Source organism: Trachemys scripta, chromosome 3 (assembly GCF_013100865.1).
Source record: "Trachemys scripta elegans isolate TJP31775 chromosome 3, CAS_Tse_1.0, whole genome shotgun sequence".
NCBI classification, from domain to species: Eukaryota; Metazoa; Chordata; order Testudines; family Emydidae; genus Trachemys; species Trachemys scripta.
The window spans coordinates 82,608,047-82,629,809 of NC_048300.1; the positions used below are offsets into that span (position 1 = coordinate 82,608,047).

At 41.4% G+C, this 21,763-nt stretch overlaps 1 protein-coding gene across 3 annotated transcripts; it reads left to right on the forward strand.

Moving 5' to 3' along the window:
• The first annotated feature begins 2,545 nt into the window (after positions 1-2,545).
• TBXT (T-box transcription factor T) lies at positions 2,546-11,381 on the forward strand. 3 transcript variants are annotated; one of them, XM_034766970.1, is made up of 8 exons: positions 2,546-2,751; positions 3,561-3,825; positions 4,825-4,959; positions 5,775-5,836; positions 5,952-6,013; positions 7,295-7,471; positions 9,170-9,299; positions 11,114-11,381. In XM_034766970.1, the coding sequence occupies exons 1-8, from the start codon at positions 2,546-2,548 to the stop codon at positions 11,379-11,381; spliced, it is 1,305 nt and encodes a 434-aa protein (XP_034622861.1). The 3 variants fall into 3 exon arrangements, with proteins under 3 accessions (XP_034622861.1, XP_034622863.1, XP_034622864.1); XM_034766972.1 differs by having other exon boundaries at positions 7,298-7,471; XM_034766973.1 differs by lacking the exon at positions 7,295-7,471.
• The last annotated feature ends 10,382 nt before the right edge of the window (positions 11,382-21,763 follow it).

Below are 21,763 nucleotides of genomic sequence, written 5' to 3' on the forward strand. Positions count from 1 at the left end.
CTAAACTGAGCTGCTAAGCATTACGGGCTGTGAAGGAGACTCCCTCATTTTGGATTAATTTTAAGAGTATCTTGAGATGCAGGATTTTGCAGTGTGATAATAAGATGTTAGAAATCTCATCGTTTAAAAAAGTAACTGAGATTGTCACAGATTGACAGCCTCGCATAGAATTTTTGAGCTTGAATGCTCATGCCTTTTAAAAGTACAGTATTATTTTTGTATGGAACACCGTAAGTAAAATGAGTGTGTGATGCTCGGCTGGTGGAAAGGATCTAGTGAAAATAAAATATTCAGAGCGGTGACTGTCTGGGCGTCTCTTCTTGCCCGATTTTTGAAAACCTGCTCGTAGAGAAAGATCGTTCCCCATCAGAAGTGGACTAGATGCGCTCAGTAAGCAAAGCACGTCGGTTACAAAGGTTTTTAAAAATCATGTGCAAAGACTAACCCAAAGTAGGGAATGTCTTCACTCTATTTCCGTAAAGTAACAGAGAATGTTTGCATGCGCGATTTTAAAACAAATTAAAAAGAAACACGATCGAGCAAAATAACATTAACTTGATCACCTCATGTAGCTTTTTAAAAATACAACTTTGATTTCTAAATTTAAGATGTAAAAAATGGGTGCAGATTGTATGATGTATTTGAAATGTGACTAATGGAGGTTTTATTCCTCAAATCAAGATGCCTATATAGATGTGAAAAGTGTGTTTATATAAAATGTGCGTGCATGTACATAAAACCTATCTATCTATCTATCTATCTATCTATCTATCTATCTATCTATCCCCAAGATTAACCATTTTTGAATATAGCTCTCCATTGGTTTCAACTTGTTGCTCTTCCAAAGAGATTGCCATCGACAGAGAAACTTTTCTTAAAAAGCAAACTTTAAAAAAAAACCTAATTAAATCAGTTCAAATAAAACTAATATCCAGTATTTTGAATGTAAGTATGTTTGCATGATATCTTTTTTTTTTTGAGAAATCCTTATTTTTACATTGCACTGCCTCCCCTCCTCTTCTTTTGCTCCTGTTTAAAGCGATTGTTATTGTTTAAAGAGACCCCATTGAACTATTTCCTGCTCATTGTCACCTCTCTCCCCCTCTCCCTCTATCCAGAGATTCTCACAGAAAGGTAATAAACTGTTTCCTCACACCACAGATCGCAGCACCTCCTGAGAATTCAAACCATCGAAAGCATTAGTATGTTTCAAAATATTCATTCTCTCACTCCGTATTTACGTCTTGGCCCGTGAGACTGACTGAAACTCCGAGGATTGGAAAGTTTTTCATTTAAAACACACAAAGCCCCTTTTTCCTAATCCAAACATAGAATTTTCTCCTTGTTATAAAAGGGGGGGCGGATTTAAGCGTCAATTTATCTATATAATGTTTATAAATATTTCCATTTTAAATGTTAGTGTACTTAGATGGTTGTAAACATCAGTCGTTTTAATATGCACATGTACTATAGAGATTAGTGGTAAGAGACAGAGCTACAGTCCTTCTAAAAGATAATCTGAGGTGGTCAGTAAATTCTTTAGGTTGTGTGAAGGCAACAGTTCAATGAGATCATCAAACTGAAGTTGAGGGTTTATTTCAGATAAGTGCTTTCTGGTCAGTTGCTTTTTGATTCTTTTTAAACATTTCTTGTCGATTTAAAATTGGCCTCATGCTAATTTTAATGGTCACATAGACAGGAATGCCACAATCTGTGACAATGTGAATGTGAGGTTTCTGTTTTAAGAGGTGATACTTTAAATGTCTCATAGAAATACATTGCAAATACTGTACCTTCAACAGCGGGGGGAGGACTTTTAATACTGCCTAAATGATAACTCGCGCTAGCGGTGTCTACTTTCTAGGATTGGCTGGTCTAGAATGGTGTCTAAAATAAAACCTCTAGGGTTTGCTGCCCTATGTTGCGAGCGGCATGTCAATGTACCTATAATGACTGCTGCTGAGAAGGCAGGAGGCTGCTGCACACAGGTTATGGGGCTGTTGCTGAGATGGGCCATTTCCTCCTAGGCTGCTGAAGCCCCAACCCCGGCGGCTTTGATAGAGGTGCAAACATTTGGGGGCAGATTTACATAAAATAGCCGTGTTTAATCCCACTGGCCGCAATTAACATCACAGGCTTCCCCGGGCACCGTTCTGATATGGCCGCAGGGAGCCAATCAGCTGGGTCGGCCGGAAACATCAAAGGGGTTCTCCTCCAATCAGGGGAGCCCCCCCACAGGCATTGTGATGTCACCAGGGGATATTTATTGGGGGGGTATAATTACTGTCCCCTTGGCCAGTTCCAGTCGCGCAGACCAGAGAGGTCAAGTGGATTAACCCTTCTGCCACCACATTGCAACCAGCCTGGATCCTTCCCACTGTAAGCAGCCAGGACCCCCTCCCAGGAGCCTCGGGGTCCTCCTCTCCCGCGTGGCTGTTTGGCGTGGAATCGCCTCTGATAAGTTCTACCAGGAGTTGGAACCAGACCTGAGGCTGGAGGTGGCTCCTGGGCAGTAAGTGGTTTGGGGGGAGGGGGAGGAGAGAGGATGAGTTCTCCCGGCACGGAGAGCTCCGGCAAGAGCTTGCAGTACCGGGTGGACCATCTCCTGAGCGCGGTGGAAAACGAGCTGCAGGCTGGCAGCGAGAAGGGAGACCCCACGGAGCGGGAGCTACGAGTCACTCTGGAGGAGAATGAGCTGTGGTTGCGCTTCAAGGAGCTCACCAACGAGATGATCGTGACCAAGAACGGCAGGTAGGGTCGGGGACGCTGCTGGCAACCCCGGGGGTGGGGGGGCCTGCCCAGCTCCCACTGCTGCAGGAGACAGACGCAGCCCCAAATGACTACACAGCCATTGGGGCTGAAGACCCCCTCTGGCCCCTCTCCCCTAGTCCCGCTGGGGTTCTCTCCCCCCAGTTAAAGGATCCCCCCTGCAACATTATGTTGGTCCGAGTCTGCTGCCTCCACGCTCGCTGCTCGAGACGCCCTAATCTAATGCTGCGGGAGACTCTGCCCCGCCTCCCCGGTGGTATTTATTTCTCCCCCTTTTTACTGTAGATTTCCCTCCTTCCCTCCAATCCAGTCCTGCAGGGGAGGATCTCCCTGTAATGTGGCTGGAGACCCCAGATCCTCTTCCGCTGCTGGGGGCCCCCTGATGTTGGCCGGGTGCCGTCCCCCCAATGCTGCTGGGAGCCCCCTCCCCTCTGCACAGCGCGGCACCGGAGCGGGAGAGGCTGCTGCAGCCCGGAGCGGGAGCCGAAGGTGGGGTCCGATTAGTTTTTGCCCGGAGCCGCACAAAGGGACTGAAGCTCCGCTGGGGGGTGGTTTAGGGCCAGCTGATCCTTTGCACCGGGACCCCCAGAGAAAGGTCAAGGGCCAGGCCTGGGAGAGGCAGGTGAGGCGCTAACGCGGCTTCCGGGAGTCCTGTGAAATAGCGGAGCCGGGATCGGCCTTGCTCTGAGGCCCGCGGTGGGGCGAGCAGGAGCCCTGGCCCGGCTCCCCCGGCAGTGGGGAGCAGTTCCCCCGGACAATGCGCCTCTCCCTGGCCCTGCTCTCTCCCCCAGGCGGATGTTCCCCGTGCTGAAGGTGAGCGTGTCCGGCCTGGACCCCAACGCCATGTACTCCTTCCTGCTGGACTTCGTGGCCGCCGACAATCACCGCTGGAAGTACGTGAACGGGGAGTGGGTCCCCGGGGGCAAACCCGAGCCGCAGGCCCCGAGCTGCGTCTACATCCACCCGGACTCGCCCAACTTCGGAGCGCACTGGATGAAGGCGCCGGTTTCCTTCAGCAAAGTCAAACTCACCAACAAGCTCAATGGAGGGGGGCAGGTGAGTGGCGGGGCTGCGGGGGCTGGAGCCGCCCAGGAGCCCCAAGGGAGGGGCGCCGAGAAATAGCGCCCGCAAGCTGCTAGTTCTCAGCGCTGCGGGCAGCAGAGACCTTTCCCCAGCCTCCGTCTGCGGGGTGTCAGAACTTAGTGGGGAGGGGCGGGAGGAGACCCCCCCCAAGTTTATCCAGTCAGCAAAGTCAATCAGGGTGTAGCTAAAATTCAGGGCTGGAAGAAAACTTTTCCAGAGCCTCTCGCTGTAACAAGCAGCTCAGCCTCAATTGCGTGGCTACTTTCCTCCGATAACACCTATCCAGCGTTGTCTGTAAACTTGTGACACATTTCAAAGGCTGCCCATGTAAAAGACGGGGGCTTTTCTCACCTGTCGGAAATACAGCCAGGTCTTCCAAATAGAAGAGCTTCTTTATTTTATGTCAATAGTGTACTGGAGTGGTCTAAAAAAACCGGTTGCTTTTTAAGAGCAAAAATAAAAACGCAAACCTATGTACCTGTAAACCAGGACAAGGAGTCTGCCTAGTAGATTTCACCAAGAAAGGTGAACTAGATTTCATTTGATCTCTACATTATCTATGAAGTTGTTCTTCAGTTTTGTTGACACTGGGTTGTAATCAATATCCTCTATAGTTTTAGACAAACCAACTGATGTTTTTTGTCCTGATGAAACTTTCCAAGAAGAGGGAGATTTTTCTTAAATAGTCATTTCAGGGTTGAATTATTTGATAGTCCAAAGTGTGCATATCTATCAGTAGGCTGCCCTGCCAAATATAATGGCGGATAATATTTAGGCAGATAATTTAGTTGCCTAACGTTTATCTTCTTTTGTCAGGCTTCACTTTTAGAATTTACTAGTGTCTGTTGACTTTTGGGACCTCCCCTCACGAAATATCCAGCATTAGCTTTTTAAAATCAGAAAGTGTTCTGTAACTGTAGAAATTTGCATTCCACTGTGACAATGCTTATGTGTGCTATTATATATTTACAGATCATGTTGAACTCCTTGCACAAGTATGAGCCTAGGATTCATATAGTGAGAGTTGGTGGCCCTCAGCGTATGATAACCAGCCATTCCTTCCCAGAGACCCAGTTTATAGCTGTGACAGCTTATCAGAATGAGGAGGTATGCACAAAATGGGAAAGAAACCTACATGCACTTCTATCCTCTGAATTAGCAAAGTGAAAGATACTGGAGCAAAATATTTATCATGTAACATTTTTTCAATTCTCTGTTTCATTTTAAATTGTATATGAAGTGAGTTTGTTTGAAATTAAATAATAAAGCCCAATAAATACATTATAATAAAGCCCAATTAGTAACGCTAATTCCCTGTTTCCTATATATTGTAACTTTTTATTTGTTAAAAGTAGAATTATAAAGATTCTTTGGAATTCATCAACGCTACTACTAATGTTAGAAAATCAGTAAGAATAAACTCACTGTTTTAAAGTATAATGAAATAATACATGAACTAATTGGAAATGGCATTTTCAAAACTGACTCTTGTTTTCAAATAAAATGGGCACTTTTAACTTCAATTAAACTGTAAGTTACTAAGCTTATTATCCTAGTTGAGATTTGTTGTTGTTCATTCTGGTCTACCCAGAAACCCAAAACTCTTTATAACTGTCATTAGTGTATCCCCTTTTATATGTGTTTCCTTAATAGGATAATAAAACCAGGTAACTTTGTCAGGCAGTGACAGTGGATGTCTTTAAATTTTGTAGAGAGAATAATTTCAAGTCTACTGTTAACATTTGAGATGTTTGGATGCTGTTTAGTTACTTTACATAAATCCATACTATGGCCTTAATCCTACTGCCCCTGAAATCAATGGTAAAATCTCACTAACTTTAGAGAAGCGGGATCAGGTCCTAAATACTGTATGATAATGAGTAGTAACACTTGCAAAATAAGATTTTTGTTGTTGTTTTTAGATCACAGCTTTAAAAATTAAATACAATCCATTTGCAAAGGCTTTCCTTGATGCCAAAGAAAGGTGAGAATTCTTGACTAAACCCAGTTACAAAGTTTGCAAAAAACTTACATATTTGTGAAAACACATTTCTTTCAAATCATTTTCTTTAACTAATGAAATGTGGCTTCTTTGACAGAAGTGATCACAAAGATATGATGGATGAAGTTGGAGACAATCAACAGTCTGGGTATTCACAGTGTATGTTTAATTTCACTCTATTAAGTATATAACTTTAAAAATACCTTATCTTTCATCTCAGCTTCTTTTGTACTTCCTTTCTATTACAATTTAGTAGTATGTTGTAGCTGAGTAAAATTCAGACACCAGTGTTTGTTTGCAGGCATATGTTAACTCTCACTCTAGATTAAGTATGACATTCTAGTTAATACTTAGTCCTGCCTTGAGTGCAGAGCACTGGACTAAAAGACCTCTCAAGGTCCCTTTTAGTTCTATGATTGGTGTCTGATCCTTATGATTATTGTTTTGTAGTTTTTCATGTTTCTTATTGTGTACAATATATTTTATTAAACATTAATACTGTCTTCAAAAATTCTGTAGTGAAATGTTATAATCATTAGTTTTCTACAAGACAATGGGTCTTGGATATAAATAATGCAATATCTGTGGGGAGATTAATGGAAGGAGTGTTTTATTTCAAAAGGTAACAAAAATTAGTGAGAATAAACTCACCAGTTTATTTAATTTATTTTTAAAGTACACTAAGGAAATTGGGGACACTAGTTTTAAAATTCTTTTGTTTTCAGATGGCTAAAATGTCACTGTTTTAGAATTTTAAACTGAATTTTGTTTTAAAGGGACATGATAAAAAAAAAAAAACTAGGTCCACAACTTGAATAAAAGGGAATTTACAAATTATAATGGGAATAGAATTTTTTTTAAAATTATATGAAAACATTTTCTTTTGCATTTGAACATCATCCCACATCAGTATTGGAAACCTCAAGCACAGCAATGTTGTGCTAATGGAGGAGAACCAAAAAGAGATGCTATAAACAAAAGATTAAATTAACCAGTGTGGTTTCACCATCCAAAGTGAATGATATGCAAAATGTACACACAAGATAAAAAATGCAAAGTTTTAAAAATATTTCAGTTTTAATAATCTAAGGTGTAATTAGTAACACAGGTAAAGACAGCATCTATTGTAATGGGCAAGGAGAAGCCAACCTGAATAATGTTATTCAGTAGTGCTGGGAGTGAACCTTCTTTTTTGCCCTTATTAAAATTGCCCTTTTTCTCAATTTTTCTTTCAAAATGAATTTTTATGCGAAGCGACATGTATCCACATTTCACTTTTGACAATTGGCATTTTCTGATGGAAAAACATTGTGTTGGGAAATTTCTGACCAGCTCTAATATTTAACTTCAGAGTAATAGTGTTAAAAAGGCTCATAACATTCATAGCCTGCTCTGTGGCATTGTGTGTCAGTGCTACGAAATGTCCTCTTTTTCTCATAGTAGGTGGCTGGCTTATTCCTGGAACTGGGAGTCTGTGCCCCCCCTCCAATCCTCATGCTCAATTTGGAGCGCCTCTATCACTGTCCTCTGCTCACAGCTGTGAAAGATTCTCATCGCTGAGGAATCATCGTTCTGCCCCTTACACCAATCCATATGCCCATAGAAACAACTCTCCAAGTAAGTTTTTATTATTCTGCAGCTATTTAAAGAGGGAAATTAACCCAGTGGTCCAAATTTTGATAAATTACATCAGTGTAAATCTGGAGTAATGTCATTGGAACTGAGATCAGTATCTAGCTCAGTTTGTGCTGAGGGCTTGTGACAATTGAAAGGCAATAACAAAAAGTAAATACGTTTCTCTAGCCTCTTAACAATGGAAAAGTAAGATTTTGTAAAGCTCTATCTAACGTTAGGTTATTAGACAATTCTGTGCTAACACTATGCCTGTGTCTTACTGTAGAACAAGAATCTTGAAATGAAGGAATACTTCAATGATTTTTAGCCTAGGAAAGCTTGGTTTATTCTGGCAATATTTGTCAGTTAAGTCAGTGGTCCCCAAACTGTGGGGTGTGCCCCCTTAAGGGGACACGAAGGAACATCTCAGGGTGCACGGCAGGGTCTGGGCCAGCCCTCACAAGTGGGTGGGGAGGGAGCACCACCCAGCCCGCTCCGGCCCTGCCCTCAGCCTCTGCTCTTGGCTGCCGGACCCCTTTCTCGGCTCCCAGCCCAAAAGGATGCGGACACATTTTATTACTCGTAAGGGGGAGTGCAAGAGGAGAAGTTTGGGGACTTGGTTTAAGTGAAGATGAAATATATGTATCTGAAGAATTTGAGGAAGAACCATCTTAAAGAAATGGCAGTGAATTGAATAGACTTCTAGTTATGGTCGTGGAGTCAAGTGGCATTAACCTAAGTAAATAACTGAGGGCCTAGTTCGGCCACCATTACTCGCATTGAGGAACATCTTAATCAGTGTGTAGTCCCTTTGAAATCAACAAGACTACACATGTAGTCAGGTACTCCTTAAAATAAGTCAGGGTGACAGAATTGGGTGCATAATGACAATATGTCTATCCCAATTGCACTTCCATGAGAAGAAAGGAGGGGATGTTTAACTAACTGCCCATCCAGGACTTGCTATGGTTTTTCGTTCCTGGCCAATAAAGGCTACTGAAAGGGGTGTTTGTTTGTTTTTTTTGTTTTTTTTAAAAACAGCTTAATATTTTACATTTTATAAAATATTATGTAGGCTAGGTGGCATAGTCATCATCAAATTGTTCCAGACACAGCCCATAGCCTGACTGTTCTTACAATACGTAACTCTGTAAAGTGTGTTAAAGATGAAAATTTGCATGTAGTTGATTTTTGTTGCATCTTGAATCTTTGCATAGGTTTTGCAAATTCAAATAAAATTCCATGAGAAATAATTAACTTCTGTGTGCCCTGCTTCTTCCCCCATCCCTCATAAAGGATTTTTCTCCTCCCCTTATGTTCATATGCCACAGCAACCTTCTCTGGCTGTGGAGGGTGGAATGGCATTGAGGCCATTGCTAATTTAGCCCCATGGTTATCGCAGCGCTACATAATGCACTCCCCTCATCAGAGGCTGAGCATTTAGGCATAAGGAACTACTGGAGGTAGGAAGTGAAATATGCTTTGGCAACTGAACTTGGGCACCTCATATAGCAAACTGGCACATCATCCAGTCCACAGCCCCAATAAAATTGATAGTTTGACACAATTGGTAGATATGTGTGTGTGTGTATAATATGCAAAGCAGTAATAAAAAAGCCGTACTCTGCATTGAAAATGAGAATTGTGCCTCACTTTAACTGCTAATCTGTTTGTTAAGTGCTTGCTTGTTTTTCACAGCAGCCTATGCTGATAATTCCTCGGCCTGTCTTTCCATGCTCCAATCCCATGACAACTGGTCCAGTCTAGGAGTTCCCACACACACTAGTATGCTGCCCATGAGTCACAGCACTGGTACATCTACCAGCTCCAGGTAGGATTCAGTCCCTTTGCAATGCAGCCCCCCAGATCTTCAGAAATTAGAGTATGTTGGGTTTTTTAAATTGAAGAAAGGAGTGAACAGGTCATTGTCAGCTTGAAATCTAGTCAGTTTTAAAGTAAAGAGTTAAAAGTAGTTTCAGGTACTACACGTGTCTCTCAAGGTATGTCTGTACTACAAAGGCTATAGTGGCACATCTGCAGTCCTGTAGCTATGCTGCTGTAGTGTAGTCTCTCGCTACAGCGATGGAAGGGGTTTTTCCATTGCTATAGTAAATCCATCCCCTTGAGAGGTGGTAGCTAGGTTGACAGAAGAATTCTTCCGTTGACCTAGTGGTGTCTATATTGGAGCATTGGTCTGCTTAACTATATCTGGAGCAACATAGTTAAATTGACGTAAGTTTTAGGTGTGGAGCAGGTCTAAGTCTCTCTGCCTATTTATGGCTTTATTGTTGCATTTTCCTTTTTTAATGCTTTTTTTTTCTGTTCCCTGTTGATATATGAAAAGCCCCTATAAATATGTGACAATAAGTGGCCATATAGGAGAAACAATTAAACTGACTTTACACACAGTGCTGCCAAATGCACAGTGCAAACTTATTGGAGAAATAAGGAACAATTATTTTCTCCCATCTTTCAGTTCTAGGAATCTTAAGTGTTATTTGTAACAACAGTAAGTAAAATAACACTTTGACAAGTGTGAGAGATAAAGCAAACATTATCCCTTTAAATAATAGCCCTTGTTTATTGCTTTTAAGAGAACTCAATGAAAACCATCCTCCTGTCATGGACATGTATCATGTCTCTTTTTTTAGACTTCTGATTATCTTGATAAAACGTTTGCTCACCTGTTGAAAGAAGTTATGATGTTGGATTTCTACCCAATTCCTAGGAACCCAAACTAGAAGTTATTGGGGAGTCAGATGGGATTTTGCTGTTGACTTTAATAGGATCAGGGGTTGGCCCTCTATTATTATTATTTTTTTTTTAAACAACTTGCAGTTCAAATCTGTAGTCTAAATATTCTGCTAATATACATGCCTTGTAGAAAAGGCACAGTTATTTATGAAATATGCAAGTTAGCATTTATCTATTAAAATATACCATATATATATTACTAATACAAAGTACTAGATCCTTTTTTTTACTAAACATAAATTTATTGAAATAATAAGTACTCCTAAGCACTTCTTCTCCCTCCCAAAAATGTCTTCACATTTGGAAGGCAACAAAGTCCGAGGTACTGGATTCAGAGTCAAGAGACTGGGTTGTCTTCTTGGTTCTGCCACTGAATTGCTGTGTGACCTTGGGCAAGTCACTTCACCCCTCTGGGCCCTGACGCCCTATCTGTAAAATGTGGATAAAGGGGGTAATGTAAAGTGCTTTGGGATCTATGGGTGAAAAGTGCTGTGTAATTGCTAAATAATAAATGGAAAAGCTAAATTTATCCTCTTTAAATTTTTCTCACAGATCAACTTTTTTATTTCTGGCCCCCAGTAAAGAACCTTTTTTATAGGTGTGTGGGTGGGGAAAGTAGAGGGATGAGGTGGGAGCTGGGAAGATTTGGGTAGATTCTTATCCTCATAGCATGCTGGCAGCAGCAAATCACTGTGATCCGCAGTTTAAGTGCCTGAGACTTCTCTAGTGTACTGAAGTAGCAAGAACCTTCCCAAAGTTCTTCACAATGCATAAAGTAGTTGAGTAAAAACACCCCTGGAATGTGCTTTGTGAGGTGTAAAACTGTATAGCTGACAGGGAAAACAGGGTTAATTAATAATCCATATTATCTACCCTTCTTCTCTCTTACAGTCAGTATCCCAACTTGTGGTCTGTGAATAACAGCACCATCACACCCGTGTCTCAGTCAGGTGGGATGTCCAATGGACTGAGCTCCCAGTTTTTGCGAGGCTCTCCAGCACACTACCCACCTCTTCCTCACTCTGTCACTGCCTCCTCCTCGGGATCTCTGCTGTATGACGCTGGCACACCAACAGACATTTCTGACAGTCAGTATGATACCTCTGCACATAATAGGCTGGCATCCACATGGACTCCTGTCACACCACCTTCCATGTAAACCAAGCCCTTTCTTTAAGATAAAGACTTTCTAGCTATTTAGTTACTCTTAATACTGAATCCACAATGAAGTCTTGAAGAGGGGGAAAAGAGACATGAAGAAAATTACAAACAAAAAGGCTGCACTGCTTTTGTGTAAAGTAATTGAATTCTACTTCTTACAGTATAACAGTGTATCACTAGCAGCATAAAGACCTTATGAGTGCAATTCTAGTATAGCAGATTTACTGCTCTTCCTTTTTTAAATAAATATTTTTAATCCTTTTCAATTTGGCAGAGATGGGCCTGAAACACCAAAATTTGACCCATATTCCACACTTCTCAATGTTCTGGGACTATCTGGATCTGGGGTTTTGTTTCATGCCCATCTTGACAGTTTTGTCAGGTTTTTTTTTAATAAGCTACTTCCTGTCAATTGCCAGTTAACATTTTGCTTAGCTGTAGTTGTGAGAGAAGTTTTATTAAGTGCACAGTTTGAATCATTCTCAAATCTACACAAATTTAGCTAATGAATGAAATTTGGAGAACTGTGTGCACTAATGTTTGTTTATCGTGAGAATATGTGATATTCTGGTAGTTGACAGTTTTTTATGCACAGTTATATGCTTATTATATGAATTAAATGATGAAGACAATCAGCAAGAACTTTTTAAGGTGAGTTTCATTGTTTGATCATATAGCCAATGAGCAACTTTCAGGCTAACTAAACTCCTGCCTTTCAAACAGCTATCATCTAATGGAGGGCGCCATCCAAAGTCCTTGGAAACCAATGGAAAGACTTCCATTGACATTAATGGTCTCTGGCCCAGGTCTTAAATGAGAGAAAAAAGTCAATACCCAACGGTTCTTTCTAATTTATTTTAGTTCAATATTGTACTCTGATCAATATTTATTATTTGTTAGGATGTGACTTTGTTTTGTACATTTTAAGATGTGTATATAATCCGTCAATATGCTGTGTACCTTAAGACAATCATACATAGGGCATGTCACCACATGACATATGGAAATAGTGTGGATCCAAGTAGTTAAGTTATTATACATGAGCAAATACCAAATGTCAGTAATTTGGGATGGGAGTATAGATATAAGCCTTAATGTACACCAACTGCTTGTCTTCACTAGAAGATTAGGTCATGGTAATGTTCTTGCTGTCCATGCCTCATATCTTTGAGGGCTCTTATTAACTACTGTACCATGAGTTGACCTAATCTTTTGCTGAAGACAAACCCCAAATGCTGGGTCAAAATGTGCTTTTGGATGTGCATGCTTCTTCCACTGACTTCAATGAACACACAGTTGTGGGTGGAATCTGACCTTTATGCATAAATCACAACAAACCCCTTTTTGATGATGTGTATAAGGTTGGAAAGAAGAGTTCTAAGTTAGAGGATTCATTTAATATTTCATATGCTATAATGGCAGCTTAAAGCTGAAAAAGCAAATGTGTGCTGCACTTTTGGTTTCTTAGGCCCTGTTTCTGCAACTGGATCCACATGGGTGGGCCCTTGCATTCACACAGCGTCCCATTGACTTCAGTGGGGATCTGCACCAGGCACAAAAATCTGCCCAGGCAGGTCCAGCATCAGGATCTGGGAGTTGGATGTTATTCCAAATGAGCCAATCACAACAAAGGGCAGCACCAGAGTCAGATGGCTGTAAACCGTGTCCTCTCTCACATTTGTAAATATTGATCTAAGCTCTCCTATTTTATTGTGAAAGTGAATCATGTAAATGATGTAAGTGCATTGTTGTTTAGACTCTTTTGTAGAAGTTAGCAAAGTATGTTTCATTGTGTTTTGTACTTATATTTCAAAAGTATTAAGTTAAATTGAAAAACAATTAGTAAAGTTTCTTTAGTAAACTAAATGCTTAGTTTTCAATTTGTGGAAATAAGTTTAACCTCATGAATTTCATTTATTATCTGTATTGCCATAGCACTTGGGAGCCCTTGTCACTGACTACGACCTCACTGTATTAGGTGCTGTACAGACACAGAGCAAAAACTCCCTGCCCTAAGAGCGTACACTCTAGGTATAAGACAAGATTCAACCGATGGATGCAGACAGATGGGGGAGTACAACAATATAATGAGACAATATTGGTGACAGGCAGTGGTCATATTTCACGTGTGCTGAACTAATAGGTAGGTTGGCCCTTTATGGGATGGGAACATAGAACTGCCATATCAGGAAAAAATTGATAGTCTATCTACTTTCACCCCTGTCAAAGATAAAAAGTCTATGCTAGGTGCTTTATAAATAACCCCACTTTGCACCTTATTGTGCAGTGTTACTATTGTTCCATGGGAAGGGAAGATTTCTTCATGATCCAAACTGATGATCATCGTAAACCCTTAGTCATGCGGATTGTAAAGAAATGTGTACAATTAATGGCCATAGTAATTGAAATCGGGAGTACTGTAGTAATTACTGACTAGGGAGCAATGTTTTTCATAATGAGAATCTTGTCCATTGAGTAAAGATGGACCTGAATTTAAATTCTGGCACATGCCTTGTGTTCAACCTTGATAACCAAACTTTTCAATTTTGCCTTTAAATATATCCATGATAATAAATGTATCTGTGCATGCAAAAGCCTGCATTTGTGCAAGTACAAACTGGGTAATTCATGCCTAACTGTCCACTGACATGCTCTGGTTTTGGGTGCCCAAATGTCTGAGCACGTGCACACAAGTACAGTCATTGTGGGTGTAAACAGGTACTACGAATGTGACTCTGAAAGTCTAGTATAGTCAGTAATTAGGCCTACTCCATGTGGTGGCATGAACTAGAGATCAACCTTTCGCTACTCTCTGGATGGCTTGCAGTCTGGCAATAGGCCCCATTATTTAAGTCTCAGATCCATCACTGTGGGAAAGACATTTAAAAGGGAATGGGAGTAGTTCTGTCAAGTAGGGCCAGGAAAGGAAGGGATATTGTAGGGAGGAAGGGATGCAGTGAGAGTGAGTCACAGGGCTGTCTTTCCCTCTGGAACTGAAGTCCAGCCATGTTTTTGCTCTTTCTGGTTCTCTCTCAAGAGGTGTGAGGCAGCACAGCTGGTGTATGGAGTGTAGATCTGTGAAATCACATCAGATTCTTTGAGTGCTCATACCACAAAAAGAAATTGGGCTAGGTCTGCAGGCAAGAATGCTTCCTCCGAGAGCAGAAGCATCTGTTGTTTTAGAACTGCTCTTGCCAAAGTGACCTGCCCTGGGTACAATTAAGGGCTCACCCTGCTGCAGAATGGAAAGTCCCCTTAACCATTTCCTAGGTGAACAGTATACTTGGCCATATAAGTCTCTGTGACAGAGCTGAAATCAATGCACTGGAGCAGCGGGAACCTCTGGTTGCCTGGGAGAGCATGTGATATAAAACTGATGGTTGATGTTTCCCATACCCACTCAATATACCAGAGCAAATCTATCCTTATCCACATAAGAAAACCTTGGGCTAGGGTGAGAGATCAAGCCTGTTTATTTGCACATATTATAATGTTTCAACCTTATTGAAACACAAATTTTCAAATAAGGTCAAAACATTACAATGTTTCTGAATCAAGATATTTTATAATTTAGAGAAATTTTGATTTGGAACAAAAGAAAATTTCCAAATAGGGTGACCAGATGTCCCGATTTTATAGGGACAGTCCCGATTTTTGGGTCTTTTTCTTATATAGACTCCTATTACCCCCCCCGTCCCGATTTTTCACACTTGCTGTCTGGTCATCCTATTTCCAAATGTCAAAAATTTGCCTGGAATAGAAATTCTGTTTTCGGACTAGCACTAGTTCACAGGTTTAGCAGAGAATTTGCTACAAAACCTTGTCTATCTACACAAAACTTGACTGGTGAATCTCAAGTGGATATGGTGCATCAGTTTTTTTTTTTAAAGAAATATTTAGGACGGAAGATAAATTTGTGCCATTATTCTTCTTAATTAAAAGTTGATCCATACATCCGGTACTTTCTCAACTAGTTAGTGATACAAATAGGTAACATCCTCTCTCCCTGAGCCCGTGTGGAAGGGTTAACACAATAAAAATGAATATTTTGCCTAGGTTCCTCTATATGCTAAGTGGCCTACCTGTATACATCCATCTTATTTTAGAAAATTTAATAGCATTAGCAGAGCCTTCCTGTGGGATCCTGCTCAATGCCCACAGGTATAATTTCAAAAACTGTAACTGCTATAACAAGGGAGGGTGGGAATTGGGTTCTCAGATGTACAAAATATCTATTGTGTTTTTATCATGTTATAGATGTCAAACTGGTCCAAGCATGGTAACACACTTATATCAACGTGGGTGGAAACTGAACATGCACTAATGCATTCAATTTCCCCGGGGGTTCTCCTCAGTTCCTCTTGTTGTCCAATGTAGAGAAATAAGGTGCCTACAGTGGTGGCAGTGTGAAAGGTCTGGGCTATCCTAGTTAAAGTGATACCACTTTCATCCACACCATCATGCAAAACACCTATTGGGTCCCAAATTTGCCAACTGGGAACAAACCTCTTATTTGGAAGAACTAGCTGAGCAAGGGCATTGTATGGATTTCCCAATTAGTCACTGATGAGGGCTTTGCCTCTTTTCTAATACTAAAGCAACTTTTTGACCTGCCATCCTCAAAGGAGTGGCAGAACTTACAACTAAGGGCAGGTCTATATCTATTCTACAAATGCCACATCGGCGCAGCTGTAGCGCTTTGATGAAGATGCTCTAAGCCAACAAGAAGGAGCTCTCCCATTAGCTTAATTACTCCACATCCATGAGAGGCAGTAGCTATGTCAGCGGGAGAGCCTCTCCCACTGACCTAGTGCTGTCTGCATGGGGGGATTAGGGTCGCTAGAACTATGTCACTCAGGGGTGTGGATTTGTCACATCTCAGTGACGTAGTTATACTGAAGTAAGTGTGGCCTAAGATACTTGCTAACATGTTAATTTGGTCTGGATCCTGTAGGACTGCCAGAGGCCTCAGAGCTACCAAGAAACTTGGAAATGCTTCATAAACTCCCCAGGCTCATGTCCAACATATACTCAGTTAATGCAGAAGAACTTCCTTAGTCTGGAGTTCTTTGTGGAAGCATGGGAAGGGGATTTATCACAGCCCTTCTAATGGCAGAGCTTATTCTGGAATTGTAAAAATGCTTCTGGGGATCTCAGGCTACTCTTGATACCACAAAAGAGTTTATTCAAAATGTATTGGACACCACAGAGCTTGCACAAAACAAAAGCCTTGTCCTCTGACATTTGTTCATGCTATAACAAAGAAAAAGGAACCCTATGCTATGGGACTGGCCATCAGTCAGGCAGCTGTGGGAAGAGGTGGACACCAGAGTTAGAATAGTGCTTGGCTTCAGTAGCCAAACCTCAGCGAAAAATTATATCCTAGGTTATTTACCTGCTAAACAGGTGGTTAACTCCACCACAAAGACTTTCGTTCTTGAGGTTGCAATGATCACCGAGCTCATGATTTTACAAAAAGGGAAGAGTAGGCTTATGCCCAGACTAGAGCAAGTTATTCGGACCAGTCTGGCTTAGCAGCCAAAGAAAGAATATCTTATCATCACAGAGATAAATTGTATGAACTTAAAGAAATTTGGACTCCCATTTCTAGATACATTTGTCTAGAAATATTGAGATGGCTCAATGAATGCTCCATTCCACCTACCCCCCTGGTCCCTTCCTTCTTTCTTCTTCCTATTCATGTATGTCGTCTCCTATTTTATTACTCTTATCCCCACTCTAAGATGCTATGTCTATGTTGTATTGTCTGGTCTTGCAATTTTGACCAGTTTTAAAATTATGTAATTGCACAATTTTATTGGAGAGCCCATGAAACATGCAGTATTCAAAAACATATACAAGCTGTAAGTCATTTTACCCTTCGTGTACTTTTTGTCTGTTTCTTCATGAAAATCAATAAAAAAAAGGAAAGGAAAAGTTAATCTGTCAGCAGAGGCTGACAAATAAAATCTCCTTTGGAGGAATTTGCCAAAAACTGCCCTCTTTCAAAATGGCTATGATTTCAGTAAGACTGAGGCCATAGGTTGTCCTTACTTAAGAGGTTGCCATTTCCCTATAGCCTTTGCAGTTTAGACTGCCCTTAGCAAAGATGGCCACCCCATCTCCCTCCTTGTTCCCAAGCGGAGTGAACCAAAGGGAAGCTGTCAGCCCCCTGTGCTGTCAGGAGGCAGACAGAAATCATTAGAGGAGCACGTGAATATGAGAGATAGGAAGGGCAAGGGGAAAACTGAGTTGTACGGGCCCAGAGAAATGCAGGAGAGAGTCAGGAAATACGGGAGGGAGCAGGAAGAATATGAGGGGTAGGACACTGTGAGAGGGGAAGGAGCACATGGAAGACAGGCTATGGGAGACTAGGGAGGAAGAATGTGAATGGGACAGAAGCTGGGTGGAGAGGGAGGGGAGGATTAGCTGGAGGCAGGATAGTGATAGGGAGGAGGACGGAGCAGTATAAAATGGCAGCTGCTTCACCCCAAGGCTTAGGAGAGTGCTGTCCAAGCAGTCAGCTGGATGTCTCACTGTTGTGTGCTCTTCCTGTAGGGAAATAGCTATAGAGGTATAAAACACCTTTATACCGGGAGAGCTGTGTCCACACTGGGGCAGGAGGAGGGGGGCAGCATTGTACCACTTTAACTATATCAGTATGGTTAAAACAGTACAACTTGTGTGTGCAGAAAAGACCTTCATAACTCTAGTGAAAATAAAGCAATTGTTCTTTAGCACATGTTATGTAAGCTGAGTTAAAATCTAGGCTCTCCCTTATGCTTTAACTTGACCAGTTTAGCATGTGCTAAAAAATACAGCTGCTTTGAATTGATTAGAGCAGTGGTTCTCAAACAGGAGTACATGTACCCCTGGGGACACACAGAGGTCCTCCAGGGGGTACAGCAACTCATCTAGATATTTGCCTAATTTTACAATAGACTACATAAAAAAACACTAGTGAATTCAATACAAACTAAAATTTCATACAATGACTTCTTTATACTGCTGTATATACTATACACTGAAACGTAAGTACAATATTTATATGCCAATTGATTTTTTTATAATTATGGTAAAAATGAGAAAGTCAGCAAGTGTTCAGTAATAGTGTGCTGTGACATTTCTGTATTTTTATGTCTGATTTTGTAAATAAGTAGTTGTTAAGTGAGGTATAACTTGGGGGTATGCAAGACAAATCAGACTCCTGAAAGGGGTACAGTAGTCTGGAAAGGTTGAGAGCCACAGGACTAGAGTTTTAGAAAGTGTTAGATCAAACTAGACATCATACTCTAACAACACACCTTTCAATTCTAATTAATGAACCAGCCACAGGGTCTAACAAATTTCCCATGGGTCACCTCATGGGAAGCTCCTTTGTGACACACTATGAGAACTTCATTGGCCTGAGAAATCATGCGCCAGCTGCCATTCCAAGGCTGTGGAAGCCCAGAGGTTAAGAAAGAAGCAGTGATTGTTTGAATTTCGATGTGGGGGGGTGAGATCTAATACTAAAATGTTACAAATAAGATTTAAAACCCCCTAAGAAACAAATATGTCATTGTGAAATAATGAAAGTTGCTACACAAAGAAGATACCTGACAAAAACATAAGGATATGAACATTTTGGGAATTCTGTAATTTGGGAACTTCCTAGATTAAATGTAGTGCCCCAAGCTCTTCTTCAATAAATAATTCAAAGATAAAGCTAGATTTCTAACCCTAAAATAGTAGCGAACCACTCAGGAGGCATTCAACTCTTGCATATATGGGTAATTCTCTTTGGGTCATATTACGCCCAAGTTTTAAGGCAGAACTCCCCCTTGAGCTCAGGAGAGTGTTCTGCTTAATGAAAGGGGCATGTTATGGCTCCTCCTGGATGGGAATAATGAACACCCTGGGCCAGCTGACAAGACTGGATTCCCTTAAATGATTTCTTCTGCTATTCAAACATTTTGAACAATTTATTATTTAAGACAGGTCTGGTAATGTGGGCTATAGTTTCACCATCAGATAATAGAATAACTGGTTTCCTGTGACTACAAAGCAGCTATGTACAGTGGTGGCTCTAGTATACTTTTTCTGCCCTTCATAAACTGGTCCTTTTCTGGCCCTTTTGCCCTGGAGTGATTAAGAAATGAAATGTTTTACCGCTTCAGGCAGTAGTTGGTAGAAGAGCATTGGTCAGGCAGTACATGATTATGTGTTTTGTTCTGGGAATGGGCTGTAAAAGCTTGTATACCATATTCCATTTTATTGGCTTTTCTTCCATATTTCCCAATATCAAACACTTTCCATGCCACTAAATATGAATTGCACAAAATTCAAAACCAGGCACTGAGGGCTGTCTGAGCATTTTGCATTTATTCTTCTACACCCACCCCACAACTGCCCAGTCTCTGGATTGTACTGTTTCCCCCATACTTTGGTAATACTGCAGATAATTTGTCAAAGAAGACCCACTGGAACAGAGTGTCACTGTTATTTGTGCACATTTACCTTCCAAAGCTACTGACTGTCTTATTTGCTGAAGGAGCTGTGAGGTCAGACCTGGCTAACTCTACAAATAGCTGAGCAGGCATGAAAAATACATGGAATCTGTTTGACTCATCTGGAGAGAATGTTCTCACAGTTAGGCCTGTAATAAGAGAGCAATATATCATCTGCACCCCCCTGTTGCCTGCCATAAGGCTTTGGGTTCACTTGTTTTCAGGATGGGACATGAAGTTACAAGTGTGCTGAACATTTCCAAATTCTGAAGAAAGCCCATCTAGTGAGACCCAGCTGAGTCTGCCTACAGGTGCTGTGTGGTTCTGTAACAAGTAACTCAATACTCTTTTGTACGTATTTAGTGTCATTATGACACAGGCCAGAAAGATGTTAGATTACAGACTGCCGGTTACTACCCAAGGGTATCCAATTGCTCAGGGCTTAATCCAGCAGAAAATGGTCTTGGTCCTTTTTATAACATGTAATATTCTGTACTGAGCCATTGCTATCATATTTTTCTGTATAAGAAGCAGCTGTCTGCTCAGAGAAGCTCTGTGGACCTCTTGGCTTCCACGTTATCAAATTGGTCCCTGAGGAGGCAGTATTCTGTGGGATTAGGCATTTCCTCCCTGGGAAGAATCTTGATTTTAGTTGTGTCCCTGACAGTTAAGGCAGAGAAGATGGGTCCCAGTCTCCAGAGAAGAGTTGTATGTTGTATTTCTGGTTAGGATCTTATACCATCTCTGTGATGGGTGTCTTCATTTGTGTCTATATGAAAGAGTTTTCAGATAATAAGAATAAACAGTTAGATACAGGTTCTCCCAGTTGTCAGGGAAGCACAGGATCTAGATATTTTGGGCTCTAACTAGATATTCCAGATTCTTTACTTGTTTTTCCAAAACAATATGTGATGGGGTATAAACTGTACACTAGCACTGAAGGGGTTAAGAGGAGTTGGCAAGCTCAGTTAGTGCATTCAGTTGCACCTGGATGAAGAGCTAGGCTCAATTTGGGATGAGACCCAGCTGGGGTGGAGTGGTGTGGGTGGCTGCTATATGAGCAGGGTATCAGGGAGGAAGAGAAGCAGGTTCTAGAGGTTGTGGCTGATAGGATGCTCTTGAAGATGATTAGGAAAGCTGTGTTGTAGAAAAAGGAACACCCCTGGATAGTGGGCCCTGAAAGAAGAGTAAGCACAGATAAAAACTTTGAAAAGGGAGTTAACCCCTAGAAGAAAGGGAAGATTAAGAAAGCTGGGCTGTGGAAGAGGCCCTGGGCTAAATGGCATTAAGCCCCCAGGGAAGGGTCAGGCTCAGGCTCAAGATGAAGACTGTAGAGAGGAAAAAGGTGATTGGAAGCATGAGACACCTGGTCCCTGAAGGATAGCTCAAAGGTGTATTGGTGAGTGGAGAAGACTTCTAGGATATTATCATCCCCTCGCTCCCTGAAATGGGAGAACTCTAGAGACAGTCTGGCTGAGGCCTATGTCTCAGGAGAAGACTGAAAATATATTGTTATCCTAAAAGGGGTAGATGTAAAATGTGACCTGGCTGAGGTGTGAAAAGAGCCAGGCCACGGCAGGGCTGGAGCAGCTGTTTTGTAGGGGCTACTAGAAGAGAGCTTGCTACATGGATGCCCAGTCACAAGGATGTTTATGAGGTAAATGAACTCCTTAACACTATTATTCTGACAGCAGGAAATTCCTTGCTTTCATCAATAGCTGCCTCATGGGCTGGCTGGTGATTCTTCATTTGTAGTATTCTCTCTTCGTATGTGCTTGTTCAGAAGGCTTGTCTGATCTGACATGTTTGTCAGCTTGTTTCCTTACAAATTAGGGTATTCCTTCACATAACTATTTTACCTAAATGTACAATACTAGTTTTTAGAGGGATG